The 13,335-nt window shown below is 42.7% G+C and overlaps 1 protein-coding gene across 7 annotated transcripts in view; it reads right to left on the bottom strand.

Annotated features, from left to right (window-relative positions):
• Positions 1-13,335, bottom strand: part of ST3GAL6 (ST3 beta-galactoside alpha-2,3-sialyltransferase 6) — a 60,700-nt gene that overhangs the window by 4,872 nt on the left and 42,493 nt on the right. For 6 of the 7 annotated variants that reach the window (XM_078062683.1, XM_078062608.1, XM_078062754.1 and 3 more), the window contains 3 exons: positions 6,496-6,591; positions 3,380-3,566; positions 3,105-3,242 (listed from right to left, as the gene is read on the bottom strand). In XM_078062683.1, coding sequence (XP_077918809.1) covers positions 3,105-3,242; positions 3,380-3,566; positions 6,496-6,591 — 421 coding nt within the window. Of the gene's footprint in view, positions 1-2,387; positions 2,530-3,104; positions 3,243-3,379; positions 3,567-6,495; positions 6,592-13,335 lie in introns of all 7 variants that reach the window. The other variant, XR_013444167.1, reaches the window with a different exon arrangement.

Genomic DNA, 13,335 nt, shown 5'->3' with positions numbered 1-13,335 from the left:
GAAATACCTAAGTTAAAACCTCATCATGTCTAAGGCCCAAGCCCCGGTTAATTTCCTAACTCTGAAAAGCATATAAATGTGACTGAAATCTTAGAAAATCTTTCAAATAAAACTTAACTGCCGCATTAGCCCAGAGGACAAATATCAAACGAAGAAACACTGAGGCACAGGGAAAAGGATGCTGCTGCCTCATTTTATAATAAAACATGCTGAGTCAGGCTTCCCGTGCAAACAGCAGAGCCTGCAAATTTTGAATCCGTACACGAAACGTAAAGACAGGTTAATTCACTAATGGATGGTAAGAGGCTTCACAAAGGCCTTAAAATAGATCTCTTTTACCATCCTAATAACTTAACCAGCTCTAGGGAAAGACTAATCAATTAACTTCAGTGGCAAATAGTAAGATTCTGACTTCTATAGAAAATAAAAATTCCAGATGTATACAGAGTAATGTCACAGTCTCCACTGGATCATTATCAATTTAAAAACCAAAAAGGAAAGAAACCAAGCATCCCTTTCACATATACATATCTCCTGAAAATGCAGTAACAGATGATTGACAGGAGGATCTTCATTCAGTTTTAATTCTCACCGGGATGGCCTCCAAAGGCAAAAACAAAATACATCTTAAACTTTTTAACACAGCCATCTAAGGAGATTTCCTTTCATTAAGGTAAGACTTACAGATTCCATGGAAATAACACAATATGATTTTGAGAAGGAGAATAAAAATCCAAGCAGCACAATAATATCAAATAAACTTCAGGAGGCAAGCTCATCTGAAAACTGCCTTTTGCATAAGCTTTTCTTTACCCCATGCCCTACTGTGAATACCATAAGCCTTCACCATCTGCCAGAAAGGGAAATTAGTGGTTGGGTTAAAAACCTGGGAGTCATTCAACCTCATTGATCCCATCACTTTTTCCCTCTTCTGTCCCTCCCCTTCATGTCCTCCACTTCCTTTCTTCATTCCTTAAAGGACTTCATCCATCAGTATAATCCTTCCATTTTCTGCACCTCTCACCCACAGAAATAGATCATCACCTGACAGAATCTTAACCCTGGCTCAACCCACACCCAAGCAGCAGAACAAGCCAAGAGAAGACAACATACGTGCCCGGGTACACATTCATGGCCAAAGTCTCAAGTGGGTGTTCAGTATTCCCCTAGTAAATTTCCATTCCTACTCTCCAAGAGGACAGTTTTATACCTTTATATCCAACAGCCTCAGCCTCCGTCCCACTTCAAACTGCCCATTTAATCCTTATTTCACTAACAGAAACCGAGAAGAGCTATACCAGCTTCCCAACTCCCAATCTACCTTCATCTTGACCTGTACTTCCAGCGCTCACTCTTACATGGATGCCATGTCCCTGTCCCTACCTATGGCCAACCTCTCCCCTCAGGCACTCTTTCCATCTCTTCTCTCTCACCAGATCGGATTCTGACAATGACCCACTGCTCTCCTCATCATTTTCTTCTGTCGAATCGTTCTCTTCGTCATATAAACGTGGCATCTGTCTTTAAAACACAACCACGCAAGCAACCTTCCTTGATCCCATGTCTTTCAACCATTTCTCTGCCCTCTTTTCTAACAAAACTCCATTAAAAATTTGCCTCCACTTGCTCATGTCCCATGTTCTTTTTAACCTAATTCAAGCAGGCTTTTTTTTGTTTGTTTCCTTATCCACATCATCAATATGACTTCACATTTCCAAAACCAGGCTTTATTCTTTGTGCGCAAACTCTGGATAGCATCTCACATAACAGACCTCTCTGAAATACTGCTGTGTCCTCAATTTGGCTTCTGGGATGCCATGTTCTACTGGAATTTTAATCTAGCTACAACTAGTTTTAGCATCATCTCTAAGATCAGGGTCTTCCTATTCTTTTGGAGATACTACCTAAAGCAAAAAACAAAGGTTGTATCTGATCTTACCTAACTTAGGAAATAAATTCAACATTCAGAAGCTGTTTATTCCCCTCAAAATTACTAAGAAATTACTAAGAAGTTGGCCTTTCCTCTCAAAATTACTAAGAAATAAGGCTTAAATTTAAAACATTTATGCTTTTTGACTTGGGAATTCCTCTTCTAGGAGTCTATCCTACAGAAATCATACAAGTGGGCTGAAAAGCCCTATAATCAATCACATGCATTTCTAGGTAATTTAGAGAGGAAAAAAGCTGGATACAAACAGAAAGGTCTATAAATAGGGGAATAGCTAAATGGAGAGGGGAAATGGCAGAAAATACGTATATATATAAATACACTTGATATATATATATTCTAAGTTGTTTCATTATAAGCATTAGAATCTAATTATTCTAAAGTTTAGAACTTTTTTATCATACCAAAAAAAAAGACCAAAAAAAAAAAAAAAAGATACATGATGTGTGTTTATTTCGTTGGATTTTCCCTGATTACTAAAAAGGGAAACCTCATTTCAGCTGAGCTCTTAATGTCACACAGTTTCTCAAGCTTCAAATGAAAAACCGATCCGTGCCACTGGGTCCAGAGGATACTGTCTTCTAGGGAATGTAAACAAAAGGGCTACAAGAGTCAAAGTCGGTGAGACTCCTTTTAATTAAAAAATTCGGAGTTTCAGCAATATCTCCTCTATGACCTTAGAAATATTTCTGAACTACCCTGCCTTTCCTCACCTTTCCTCCGGCTTTCCTGTGATATTTTTATCAGAGTGCTTGAGACAGTTCTTATTAGCCTCAGTAGCCATGCGCTTGTCCAGAAGCCATCTGGCTGCTCTGAGCAGAGACTGCCCAGCCGCGCCCCCACCCCGCCGCCCCCTCCTCATTGCAGAACACTGAAGACGAGGTTATGAGAAATGAGTCTCTGGGGCATGCAGGAGGAGACCCCAGAAGGGCTCCACAAGGGCAGAAAAAAATACTCCACCTAAGGTTCTTTCCTTCCTTGCAATCTGAAAAACATAAACATAATACCCACAGATACCTGATTTCACTACCTCGGATGTGGCCTTCATAAGCCACCTTGTGAGTCATGGTTCTCATCCTTTCTGAGAAACCTAGGATCTCTCCACCCTACCCTAGCCAGATCTTTAGTTTGGAACTGTGCGAAGAAAAATACGTACCTGATTTTTGGGAAATACTTTTGGGAAGTGAAGCAGTTCATAAGCTGCCATTCTGATAATGAAAGGATCTAATATTCTGATTTGATAAGGTTTGTAGACCAAGTTTAAGGCTGGTTTCTTCCAAAAACCATTAGTGTTCTGAAATAAAAAAAAAAAAACAAAACACAGAAAATAGAACATTGTGGTTGTCTTTTTTTTAACGAAAAAAATGAAAATTTTTTTAATAAAAAAAAAACTGAAGGTAGTCAGAAGGCAGATCAATGTTGCCAACTTACTATTTTGCCACCCGTCAGCAGTTCCCACAGCCACTTTAAATCAAGCGGCTTAAAAGCAGTGAGAACCACCGTAGTATTAGGATCATTGTGATTGGGATCTGAAAAAACAGATTCTGGATAAAAAAGTCGGAAGGTTGTCCTTCTCCCAACTTCCTCTTCATGTCCTAAAACAGGACCATTATTCATTCTGTGGGGAGTAAAACACACAAAATATGTAGACCAAGTGTAGTATGAGCCAATTCCATCCCAAGTTTCAGAACTTTCAGAGCAGGACAGACAGCTGCGGCCACGGGCCCAGTGCGTAAAGCTACAGGGCAATGGATTTTTTTTTTTTTTTAATGCATAACAGCCAAGGAAATAATTCCCTTTCATGAAACGGCTGCTTGATCAAAGGCAGAAATGTTCATCTGGATTTGAACATTAATTGTGGGGCCACTGATAATTCAGTCCTACCTCCAGGAAAATCGAAGACTCAATAAAACAAAATTAGAACATAGTACCAAAGACTACTAGAGTTAAGAGAGAGCTTGGAGGACATCCAGAGAAAACCCCTTGGATAAAGGCCCTGCAGTCCAGAGAGAGAAAGTTACTTGCCCAAGTTTACACAGTCATGTAGCACATGGACTGACAAACAAGAATCACTCTGAAGGTGATCTGAAGACCCATCAAAATTGTTGAGCTCTGTAATAAAGTGATAATATAAAATTGCCATATTATACCCATGCACAACCAAATAAATGTTATTGCTAGAGTGAACTAAAGAACCACAAAGGATCTACCATTGGGTTCGCGTATGCTCAGTGCCAAAGTTAGACATGCACTATTTACACATACACTATGAAGGCATGCTATTAAAAGGAATGCTTTGTTTCCAAAACAGTGTCCCCCTGGGAGGATAAATACTGTTTCACCCTTTGCTACTGACTCCATGTAACCTGAGACAGTCTTAACACTTGCAATGACTTTCATAAATATTGTACCCGTGGCATTCTCCCACAAGGGTTTGCTGTGGTGCTGGATGATCAAATGTTTAGACAACTATAGGTAAGGAAATTCGTGTTTCAAAAATTGTCATGTGGATAAAATTTCACAGCTTCCTCAAAGTGGATAGTGAACAGAAAATAAGGTGACCTCACTATGCAGAAGCTCTTGGCAGCTTGTAACCCAGCAAAACCCCCAAGGACTGCCAGGTCATCCTAACGCACTGCCCCACTCTTGAAAAGACTATTCATAGCCATTCCCAACACACACAACACAGGATGACCTTACTTCAACCTTTCAATGAGAAAATAGAGCTAGAAATGTCCTCATTTTCCCTCCACTCCATCTGTGGGACTCTTGGTAGCCATAACTACAATCCCAGTTTTCCTTTCCATTACAGAGGACCAACCACACTTGCACTCTGGAAGCCCATCCCATCCTGCTACCACACCAATCTCTTTGTTCATTTCCATCAGTTTACCAACATGCTCTAGAATCTCCTCTCTTTATAAAAGGAACAAAACAAAAAACAAGCCTCCTTTGGTTCCATAACTATCTCCAGCTACCATCTCATTTCTCAACTTCACAGCAGAACTTCTCAAGAGAATTGCCTACACTGGTTTCTCATTTTCCCACCTGTCATTCTCTCCTCAAACCACTCTGGTTGGGCCACTCCCCATATCATGTCTCCAAGTCTGCTTTTGTCAAGAGTGTGAGTGAGCTTCAGGTTGCCAGTCCAGTGGTGAACTCTGTCCTTATCTTGCATGACCTCTTACTAGCTGGTCATGGGTGACCCATTCTCCTCTCCTTTAAAACACTTCCTACCTCACTGGTGGATCCTCTTCCATCTCTTTTACTCTTTTTTTTTCTTTTTTGCTCAACCTCCAAGTATAGAGTATCTCAAGACTCAGTCCTAAGCCCTCTTCTGTGTTTCTCCCTGGGAAATCTTGCCCAGACCATGGTTTAAACATAGCTTACAGGTTGTTTACCATCAAGCCTTTAACCTGTTTAACCAAATGCCTACTTGACTTCCATTGCAAATCTAGTAAGCATCTCAAATCTAACATGTTCCCACAGAAATCTTGATTCTCCTCTAAACATCTTCCTACCCTAAGTCTTCCCCCAGCTCAATATTGGTACCTCTATCCAGGCAATCTCTCAAGCTGAAAACCCAGGAGGAGGTATGTGGTTCCTTTATTCCCATCTCTCCTCACACCTAACACATCAACAAATCCTGATAACCCTACCTCTAAAACATGTCTCAGTCTATCCACTTACGTCCTTCTCTGTCATGACAATCCTGTTCCAAGCCACCACCATCTGCCTGAATATAGCCACCTGACTGGCCTCTTTATTTCTACCCTTGTCCCTCATATCCCACTGTCCATGCCACAGCCAAGGTATTTTAAAAACATAGCCAGATCAGATTGCTCTCTCGCTTAAAAATCTTCAGAAGTTTCCTGTTGTACTTAAAGTAAAATCCCAGTTCTAATCTCAGTTTACACAGTCCTATACAATCTGCCCCTTGCTTTCCTCTTTGGCTTCCGACTGTACCACTCTCCCTGAGCCTGCTGCCCGACTCCCTCACTGGTTTTCTTGCTACTCTTCTCAAACCCAGGATCATGTCCTCCCCAGGACCTGCACTAAACATTCTTTCTGCCTGGATTGCTCTTCCCTAGTCTTCACATGGCCGGTACTATAACGGTCACGTAGGTCTGTCTTAGAAGTCTTCTCCTCAAAGTGGTCATCCATTCTAAAGTAGCTATTCAATCACTGGCTGTCACATATGTTCTAACTGTTTGTATGGCATTTATTATTGTATTTCCTTATTTATTTAATTACTGTTTTCTTCCCTTCATCACAATGTAAGCTCCACGGGGAGCTTATTCTCATTCACTGCTATATGCCCTGGAGCTGGAACTGTGCCTGGCATATTAAGGAGACTTCACAAATCTTTGCTAAGTGAATGACCTGAAAATTTAGGCCTACTCTAGTCGACGACTGAGAGCCCGGCTGTGTTAATGTACTTAAATATATCTAAGCAACTCATCTTCCTTTTAAACACAGTCATACTAAAATAGAAAATCATATTCCTTTGAAACAATTCCAGGTTAGCAAATAGGAAATATATTTACCTTATTATTACATCATAGGAGTCAATTTTTTCTCCTAATGTCTTATTCTTCAAAACTCCTCCATTACCAACCACCACGCACTTTTTACATGGCACACTGTTGGGCAAACAGACAAGTGAGAGGTTGAGACATCTTTCACATAACTGGGTGATTCCAAGAATTTGTTCATACTTTCCAGAACCCAGTGCCAAATTTCACTTGTTGCACAAGTAGAAAAAGAACCAACAGTTGACTTACGGGTCTAGGGATATATTAGAAAGATACAGGATTCAAGAAATAGCATTCCATAGGAAGTATATGATTGTTAGCAACTAACAGGTGCTTATGAGTCCATACACATTCCCTCATTTGATTCTCATAACCATCTGCTGAGATAGGTAAGCCTGATATTTCCATTTTACAAATGAAGAAGGCGTTCACATTTCAAAGTCATACTCCCAAGAAGCAGAATCAGGATTTGCATCCAGACCCTTGAAGGACAAAAACACCACTTGGCCTACAATTCTGCATGTTAATATTGATACAAGTGTGTTTACATGACATAGCTATACATTTTTTCCCCAGCGTTTCTCACTCCCTGAGAATCCTGATTCTAGCTCTGGGTCATTGCTACATCTTATTGATGTGGAGACAGTTTGGAATCTGGTAGGGAAGGTGTATCTTTCCTGGACCTGCCCACGAGCACTTCAATTCCCCCCAACATGTACTGTTTCTTGGAGCTTAACCAATATAAACTAAAAGTTCATGCTGTGTTCCTAGCAGAGAGCTTTCAAGTAGATGATGAAGTGGGACTTCCTGTTGCTGGCTGGGATCAGCCTAGAATCATGCACTGTGTACCATCAGCTCTCAGCAAACCCAACCTGGCCTATCTATCTCCAGGCTCTCACCGCCTCCCAGGCAGGCCTTGACAAATGACAATACAGATCACATCCTTCTCCTTTAGGAGACAAGACTACAGAGGGGAAGCCTGTTGAGACTGTCCTTCCAAGGCCTTCATGACATGAAAGTATAAAGAAAAAAACCGTTTCTCTAAAAACCATGAAATAAAGCAGACCAGATGAACTCTAGACCTTAAGGCTCTTAGGAAATTAATGAGTAGCAAAATCACACAAATACTGTAGAACATGTAAACTTAGAGGGGCGCCTGGTTGGCCCAATTGGAAGAGCATGTGGCTCTTGACTTTAGGCCATGAGTTCAAGCCCCACATTGGGTGTAGAGATTACTTAAATAAATAAACAAATAATCGTAGGGAATGCAAGAATACAGGAATAATTAAAAAGAGCCAAGCATTGGTCCTGTCAGGTTAAGAAGAGACAATATACACATTGTATGCATAGAAGCATAAGTTGACCTTTCCTCATTAGAATTTGTTTAGCTCACCTATTTGGTAAGTTTTTAATACTGGAAAACACTTTTTTACACATTTTAATTTGGGGCTTTTAGCTCCCCACTTAACAAGTCATGTCAAAATCAGTGTCTACTTTGTTACAAAAACAAGAAGATCCAGAGTGTCACAGGTGTCAGAGACTGGGTTGGGGGGACACTGTCCAGGCACTCCTTGATGATGTACCCCCCAAAACTCCTATCATGGACAGATCACAATATGCTCTAAATTCCAGGAAGGCAACTTTCTCAGTGGTGCTCTGCTCTGTGACCTCTGTGACCAAGTGGCACGGAGAAGATGGGAACACTGGCGAACACATTCCAAACCCTTCCCTCTCTCGGTATGTTGTCACCAGACACATCTTATGAATACTCTCTAACAAGGGCAGTTCTCATCCACATAGCTTGTATGACTCTTCCTTCCAGAACCTTGGGGTCAGTTTAATGCAAATCAGAGGCTCAACCTCCTGAAGCTGGCTCCATCTCCCCGCGGAGCAAGGCTGTGGGCACTGGGGAGGGAGTGGCTGGGAATGGAGGATCAGAATAACAGCTCTGTTCCTACTGAACCTGCATGGAGCTGGGGGAGAAATAACCATCATTATGGCACCAAATTAACCTCCTCCCTTGTGACTGGAGGCCACTTCCTGTTCCCAGGGGCCCCAGGGGCTACAGCGTCTGTCCTGGCCTGGGATATCCAGCCTGACACCAGGCTGCCTGACCAACATCATCAAACATACCAGGCTAGATAGGAACTCACACCACCACTGTGTCTCCAGAGTTTCTAACCTGGAGCCCCAGCAAAGGACCCCATACCCACAAGCCTCATCTCTGAAGATGACCCAGAAAGAGGTAACTCAGCTCACTCCCAGACACAACCAGTTCCATAATCACTGCTCAGCAATAAACCCATAGGCTGAACCTTCATGCTTGCAGAAGCTTCCCCTCAGTGTTATTTTTATCAGACTAGATCACTGCTGGTCATCAAGCCCCAGATCACATGTGGCCGAGAGAGTATTGTGATAAGAGAAGCAATCATCTGTCATACGAATAGGTCACACTCCTGGTCTCCACTCAGGCTCAAGGTCCTGGGCCTCCCTCTCACAGATCCTACCAAGCCTTCCGGTCAAGGGCAAAGGGAGTTGAGGTTTAGAGGCAGATCTTTACTACAAGAGCCCCGAGGATCAGCCACAGAGAGAAGGTCGTTCCTTGTATGTATGCAAGTTCTCCAGCCTCTTCCTGTTCATCGTCCCAGGAGGTTCAAGGACTTGGGGAAAATGGAAAGAAATCTTAGCTACTGCCTCACTCAAGGGGACTCCAATTCTAAAGACACTTTACAGCTGAAGGGTCACCACATTTTTAGAAATTTCACTATTTTCTTCTCTGTGAGCTTTGTAGGGGGCAGCTGGAGGGCAGAACCTTTGTCATAGAAAAAGTTCACCAATACCTCTGAAGAGAAATCTTGTCAGTGAATTTCACTTCTCCTCCTGGTAAGGGATATTGCAAAGACCCACACATTTTTCTGAGGATCATATATAATACTAGAAACTCTTTTAGGGGCATTGCTAGGACTACTCTTTGGCAATAGTATCTCATCTAGCGCTAGTACTCACAATGCCCCCATGAGTCCGGGAAACACACACTGGTACAGCTTTGCAGTCTGAACCACACACCTCACAACGCTCTCCCCAGCAGGGACCCACATATTACCAGAAATCTGAGTCATTATCTCCTTGGCTTCGTCCACCTTGTCTGGGCTCCTGGCTTCCCTTGCACCCTGAGGTGTGAAACAGTAACTTCCAGGGTCCTTTGGGTGACTGTATAACTTCACCATATTTAATTAATGCCACTTGCATGCACGAATAGTTACAGACAACTGTGAGTCCCTAGAGGGCAAGAAGAGTCTCATTTATATTACTGTACTCTCCAATCTAAAACCTCCTGATTCACAGGCTGTACACTTTAGAAATCGGTTTGATTGTTACATTAAGGGTGGTGATTGTTTTCTCTCCTATTGTGTCTGGAAAAGGAGGTATCTGTTCTTCCTTCCCCCACCCCAGAAACAGGTAGGGAAATGCACATGCCCCAAACTGCTCACCCAGAAAACAAAATCATTACAGAGTGCCTGAACCTGTTAATGGAAAATCTAGAAAAGTGCTGAAACAGTCATGGTGAGAGATTACAGTTCCCCCACGTGAAAGGCAGGCTTCTCATCAAGCCAGGAAAACCCAGAAGACTGACTACCTTATGCAGAGGTAAACATCAACACCATCAATGCGGAGAAAGTAAACACGAATCGCCCATTTCAAAGGACCTGTGACCTGTCTTCTGAATGCTTTCTGACATTCATTTTTCCCTTCAGCAGTATCACACACATTAAACTATATCACTCCATCTTCAGTGTAACAATCCATGCAGATCCCACTAGCCCTTTTCCCAACACTCATTACCCTGTGTGCCTGCTCGCAGAGCCCTGCTTTCATAAGCCTAATAGTTGGTCTGGAGGTGGCCCCATGACCCCACCTTGGGCAGAAAGATATCAGAGAAGTCTATTAGATGCTCCAGAAAAGATTTCACCCCCAGCAAGAACATGGTTCGAAAGTTCTCCTCCCGGCCAAAAATAGCGGGATGCCCGAGCTAGTGATGCAGACAGAGATCCTTTTAGAGCCTGGACTCTTTTTCATAAACAACTACTGAAGTCCAAATCTTTTTATTTTTAGGTTGTCTAAGGCCATGCTCCCGCCCTGGCTGGTTGCCAGTCTGACCCAGCTCTGCTGATATAATGGATCCTGCCTGGGTGAACAACGAGGCAGTTGTCACAAATCCCCGTCCATTTAGCAGGCAATGGACTTAGCACAGGGGTTTCAATTCGGTAAGATATTTATGTATGGTTACTCTATAACCATCGATGCAGGACTCAAGCATTCTTCACAGAACCTGGCAGGCTTTCAGAAGGCAATGGTGGCAGGTGGGGGTGGAGAGCTGGTTCATGCATTTGAGTGGGAGCTGAGAGTTTGTGATTCAGGGATTCTGCTGCTCTGGTCAAGGGAGAATGTGTTCCCACTAAGGAGATGGCAACATTCTGGGGACCTGGGTGCAGACCGGTACTCAGGAGCTACATGGACACCCAGAAAGGGCCTCGTAACATGGCACATATGAGTATCGCTTTTCTGTGATGCAATTTCCTTAAATATCCTCAGTCGTTAGTGAAGTGTGTCAAACATGGCCACCTCATGTGAACTGTGCTTTGGAGAATAAAGAGAGGAACCGGAGTCCTAAGAAATCCACAGCAGCAACACACAGAAAAGAAGACAAGAGAACCGGAGTTGCCACTCCGAACCATTGGTTTTAGGCACGGCTTCATGGTGCCTTCCAAACAAAGTGCCACAGAGGCTAAAAAGGAACCTAGAGGTCACCTCAAACACCCCACCTCTTTTTTTTTTTTTTTTTAGATTTTATTTATTTGACAGAGAGAGAGATAGCGAGAGCAGGAACACAAGCAGGGGGAGTGGGAGAGGGAGAAGCAGGCCTCCCGCCGAGCAGGGAGCCCGATGTGGGACTCGATCCCGGGACGCTGGGATCATGACCTGAGCCGAAGGCAGACGCTTAACGACTGAGCCACCCAGGCGCCCCCCACCTCTTTTTTAAAAAGCATTTTATTTTTGGGGGTGCCTGGGTGGCTCAGTCGGTTAAGTGTCCGACTCTTGATTTCAGCTCAGGTCATGATCTCAGGGTTTTGAGATCGAGCCCCACATCTGTGGGCACACATGCTGGGCTTGGAAGCTGCTAAAGATTCTCTCTCCCTCTCCCTCTCTCCCCCCACCTCTCTCTAGTAAAAATAAAATAAAGAAGCATTTTATTTTTTTAATTGCAATATAATTCACAAGTCTTAAAATTCACCCTTTTAAATAAAATTCAGTAGGCTTTTGCATATTCACAAAGCTGTGCAGCAATCCCCACTACATAATTCTGACCCCACAGCCAATAGCACTCTCTCTCCTTTTCCCTTCCCCACCCCCACAACCACAAATCTACCTTCTGTCTCTATAGCTCTATCGATTCTGGCCCTTTCATACAGAAGGCATCATGCAGTAGTCGTACACAGTAAGGTGTTCTCTCGTATATAATAATATTTGTCTGTGGGATTTCATGACTGGCTTCTTTTGTTGAACATAGCGTTTTCAAGGTTCATCCACATTGTGGCATGAATCAGTACCCCATTCCTTTTTATGACTGAATAATATTCCTTTGCGTGGATACACATTTAATTTATCCATTCGGCAGCTGGACATTTGGGTTGTTTCCACTTCAGGGCTTTTCGGAATAATGCTCCTAGGAACATTCACATAGAAGAAGTTCGGTGGTCGTAGGTTTCAGTGTGGGCTTTCTACTTCAAAATAATTCTAGAGTCACACGAAGTTGCAAAACCAGTACTAAGAAGTCTTGGGTACTCTTTACCCCGTTCCCCTCGACCAGGCTTACACTGACTTAACAACTGTGCACTGGTTACACCAACTTAATGATTAACAATTAAAACCACCCTCGGCCTCATGTGCATATGTAGGTCCTTCGGTTCCTCTCTTTCCCGTGACACTAAGGTTCAGAAGCCTGGGAACTTGCCCAAGAACACAAAGCAGTTAATGCCTTTTTTCACAAGGGCTGACCCATCTATTTAAATGTTGCCTGACTACTTCCTTACCCCTCTCTCCACCTCCCTCCCCCACCGCCACCCCCAAAACCCTGTCTCTCAAGCTCTCCTTCCCTGGCCGGTTTACCATCACTCCTCTGCTGCCAAAGTCCTGACCTGAGAGCCCGTCTGAGTATTTCCATAAAAGGAGGAACATGAAAAAAAACATGGAAAGGGTTGCTCTAATTGCTTTAAAAAAAAATGGTTTGCCTTTTTGAAACTAGCTAGAAGTGGTGGTTGCATAACTTTGTGAATGTACTAAATGCCACTGAATTGTTCACTTTAAAATGGTTCGTTTTTATGTAAATTTCACCTCAATTGAAAAAAGTGATTTGTCAACATTTGAGATTTTTTCTCTTTGCCACACTTGGGATCTGCTGGCTCAGAGCCAGAATCAGAGGCACTTTTACTATGCTTGATCTTCGGGTGAGAGCAAAGAAAAATGTGTTTTCCTATAGTATCTATTCAGAGAAGATTCTTCAGAGATCATGTATCTTTAAGAGAAAAAAAGCCCTATTTAATATATATGTGTTTTCAATGAACTTACACATGTACCCTGGAGATGTTTTGGTTTAACCCTGCTAGAGTATTAAAGTTCATCTGGCTAAAAATGGTTTGAGGTTAAGGATAAAGGCATAAGCTATATTAAATAATGCACGAGATGGCCTGGAAATCCTAAAGAACATGTCCAAAAGAATTCACAATTCCAGAATTCTCTTGCCCCTATCTTCAGATGATGCTCAGTTCAAGACATTCAGTTGTGGGGTCTTGC

The sequence above is a fragment of the Halichoerus grypus genome, chromosome 1, assembly GCF_964656455.1.
Source record: "Halichoerus grypus chromosome 1, mHalGry1.hap1.1, whole genome shotgun sequence".
In the NCBI taxonomy this organism is placed as follows: Eukaryota; Metazoa; Chordata; class Mammalia; order Carnivora; family Phocidae; genus Halichoerus; species Halichoerus grypus.
Note: the sequence above shows the minus strand (reverse complement) of the source record. Positions and strands in the feature narration are given on the sequence as shown.